General features: G+C 37.6%; 1 protein-coding gene across 1 annotated transcript in view; it reads left to right on the forward strand.

Moving 5' to 3' along the window:
* The first annotated feature begins 701 nt into the window (after window positions 1–701).
* LOC127662836 (transmembrane protein 179-like) overlaps window positions 702–3445 on the forward strand; it is an 8469-nt gene continuing 5725 nt past the window's right edge. The window contains exons 1-2 of the mRNA XM_052154202.1: window positions 702–1036; window positions 2723–2860. Of these exons, the coding sequence (XP_052010162.1) occupies window positions 735–1036; window positions 2723–2860 (440 nt within the window). The 5' untranslated portion in view covers window positions 702–734. The remainder of the gene's footprint in view (window positions 1037–2722; window positions 2861–3445) is intronic.

Raw genomic sequence — 3445 nt, forward strand, 5'->3', positions numbered from 1 at the left:
TACTCTTCAGCACAAAAAGAAAAAACAGGTGTGCAAAAAGTTTTATGTTAATGACAAAAAGCACCGTTAGTTCTTGCCAATCTCGTAACTTAACATGATGAGCCAAATTCAGTGAATATCAATTACATTAACTTAAATTTTTGTCTGTTCATCAAACAAAGCTATTATATGGCTTCAGACTTGGAATATAGCACACGGGCCTTATGCATATGTTTTTCTTTTTTCTTTCAAATTCATTAAAAGGAGGGTGTGATGGGTCATTTACAGTCAATATTGTTTTCCTTCTAGTGTGTGTGTTGTATAGATTTCGTGTATCTGTCTCTTGAGGTCTTCCAACGATTTGACTTGCCATACTATTCTGTTCATTTACTCCTATTGCTAGTCCCTAAATTTCCATACCAGCATGTAATGTTGTAACAGAATTCTCTCCACAAGAAATGTATACACCATTTGAAGAATATTTTTACTCACACTAAAACTGTTTAATTTCTTGAGAAGGAACAATCTTTGCATTGCTCTCTTATAAATGTAATGACTTGCTTGCTAATGATAGAAATTAAAGCAGTGGTATCAGCCCTAATGAATTGGCCTGTCATAACACTACATAACACTACAATAAATGCGAAGGCCATCAGAACCTTGATGTATTTTACTGTGCGCCTCTGCTGCAGAGTCCAACTGCGCAGCTGCAGCGCCAGAGCTCGAGGCGGACTGACACCACAGCTGAGACCAAAATGGCAATGGATAATTTTATATTTGCGCAATGCATCCTTTATTTTTTAGCCTTCGTGTTTGGCTTTATAGCAGTTGTACCGCTTTCGGAAAACACGGATGATTTTCGGGGGAAATGTCTGCTTTTTACGCGGGGTATGTGGCAGAATGAGAACATCACGGTGTCAAAGCAGCGCTTCATCATTGAGGAATGGGGACCACAGTCATCCTGCAGCTTCATCACGGCCGTCGGTATCGCTTCTCTCATCCTGTCCGCCGTACAAGCCTGGAGACTGCTGTTCTTCGTCTGCAAAGGCCACGATGAGTGGGTGAAGGTTTATTTAATTTCATTACATTTGATTTTGATGTCTCACATGTATTAAATCCGTGCCAGTGATGTGATTGGGATGCCTAAAGCATCAGGGGAAAGGATGCATGGATGCAGTTATGTTATACAGCTCCATATAGTAGCATATTGTTAAGCAGTTCATTTAAGACTTGTTTGTATATAGAAATTATATTAAATAACATAAGAACATATTATATAATTTGTTATTAGTTAGTTTATTGCCTAAAATCAGAATGTCTTTTAGATGGTAATGGCCATACATGTTAATGGTTTAGCAGAGTCTGAGTTACAGATTTTGCCAACTGCTTGGATGAAATTGACTGTATTGATTATAGCTCACGTGCTTTCTGTTTCTACCCAGTCTCCCATCATAGGCCATAGATGTTTCCTTTCAATAATGATTGTTAGGCAACCCATTCTTTGAATAGAAATAAAAAGTTACACTTGATTCTCAGGTTAAACCATTAGACAGTTTGAGCAACTATATTATTTTGTGCTTTCTCATTAATATTAAAAACACAATAATGTAATAGTAATGGGATTTTAGAAACCATGATTTTAAAGGAATAGTTATGAATGAAAATTCTGTCATCATTTAAATACTTTCCAAATTCGTTAAATTCAACCTATTTTCATAGAATGACGTTACAATACTTGTTCAACATTTTGCAGAAGTTTCCTATTAAAATTAATGCTGGAGGTGCTGCAACAACGATGTAATGTATTCCCTTTTACAAAAATCATGAGTAAAATGGCAGATTATCAGTTCATTTTGACCTGTTCCCCACACAATGCAGTCTTATGGCATCTACACATTTTTACTCTAGTGCAAGACATTTTAAGTTTGAATTACATAATGATAATGAACAACAATTACAAGCTTGTTTGAGTGTGCTCAAGTTGTGGCTCAACTGGTAAGTGTTGCACTGCCAATCCAAAGAACACACAAGTCACACATCAGCCGAAAATGTCATAGAAGCACTACAAAATGTTGTGGTTGCTTCATCAAGTTCTTTTTTTGCATCTCACATATGCTTTTTATGACACTATCAGTTAGGTTTAGGTCAAAAATGAAAATTCTCTTATTATTTACTCACTATCATAATGTCTCAGGTGTGTATGACTTTATTTCTTAACTAGAACACATTTGAAGAAAAATAGAAATAATATCTCAGCTCAGTTGGTCCTTAAAATGTGGATGGTGATCCGACTTTTGAAGCTCCAAAAATCACAGATAGTCAGCATAAACGTCATCCATATGACTCCAGCTGTTAATGTCTTCTAAATTGCAAAAAAATAAAAATATCTAGACAAAATATGTTTTGAACTGTATTCCAACGCATCCGGTTAGAGTGTGGAGATCAAACAGTCTCTCTTGTGACATATTTGCGTTGCCGTGTTACGGACATAATCTCACGTTCTCTCTGTTGAGACATTCCGGAAAAGCAAACAAACACACAATTGTGACTAAATAAATACAGATCTAAACCAAAACCAACAAATATTCTGTACAGGATTCCTCCTACTCACTTATAAACTTGGGTTTGGAATGACATTAGGCTGATAAATGATGACAGTCACAGAAGATATATATTTTTTGGGTGAACAGTTCTTTTAAGTGTTTTGAACAGTGTAAATGTAATATCTCCTTTATTTATGTAGCTCTATCTTCAATGCCTTCCTGAACCTACTCATCAGCACATTTGTAGTGTTTGCGGTGTTCCTGTCCAGCACAATAGTCAGTGTGGGTTTCAATCTATGGTGTGATGCCATCACAGAAGGAGGCAGTATGCCCAGCAGGTGAGCATGGCTTTCACGTACTGTATCCCCTGAATGCTTCACGATTAGCTTGGATGTTTGGTGCTATAACATTGTATATTTATAGAATTTCCATTTTGGCTTTATGGGTAGGTTATACACTCACCTAAAAGGATTATTAGGAACACCATACTAATACTGTGTTTGACCCCCTTTCGCCTTCAGAACTGCCTTAATTCTACATGGCATTGATTCAACAAGGTGCTGAAAGCATTCTTTAGAAATGTTGGCCCATATTGATAGGATAGCATCTTGCAGTTGATGGAGATTTGTGGGATGCACATCCAGGGCACGAAGCTCCTGTTCCACCACATCCCAAAGATGCTCTATTGGGTTGAGATCTGGTGACTGTGGGGGCCATTTTAGTACAGTGAACTCATTGTCATGTTCAAGAAACCAATTTGAAATGATTCGAGCTTTGTGACATGGTGCATTATCCTGCTGGAAGTAGCCATCAGAGGATGGGTACATGGTGGCCATAAAGGGATGGACATGGTCAGAAACAATGCTCAGGTAGGCCGTGGCATTTAAACGATGCCCAATTGGCACTAAGGGGCCTAATGTGTG

Source organism: Xyrauchen texanus, chromosome 22, assembly GCF_025860055.1.
Source record: "Xyrauchen texanus isolate HMW12.3.18 chromosome 22, RBS_HiC_50CHRs, whole genome shotgun sequence".
NCBI lineage: Eukaryota > Metazoa > Chordata > Actinopteri > Cypriniformes > Catostomidae > Xyrauchen > Xyrauchen texanus.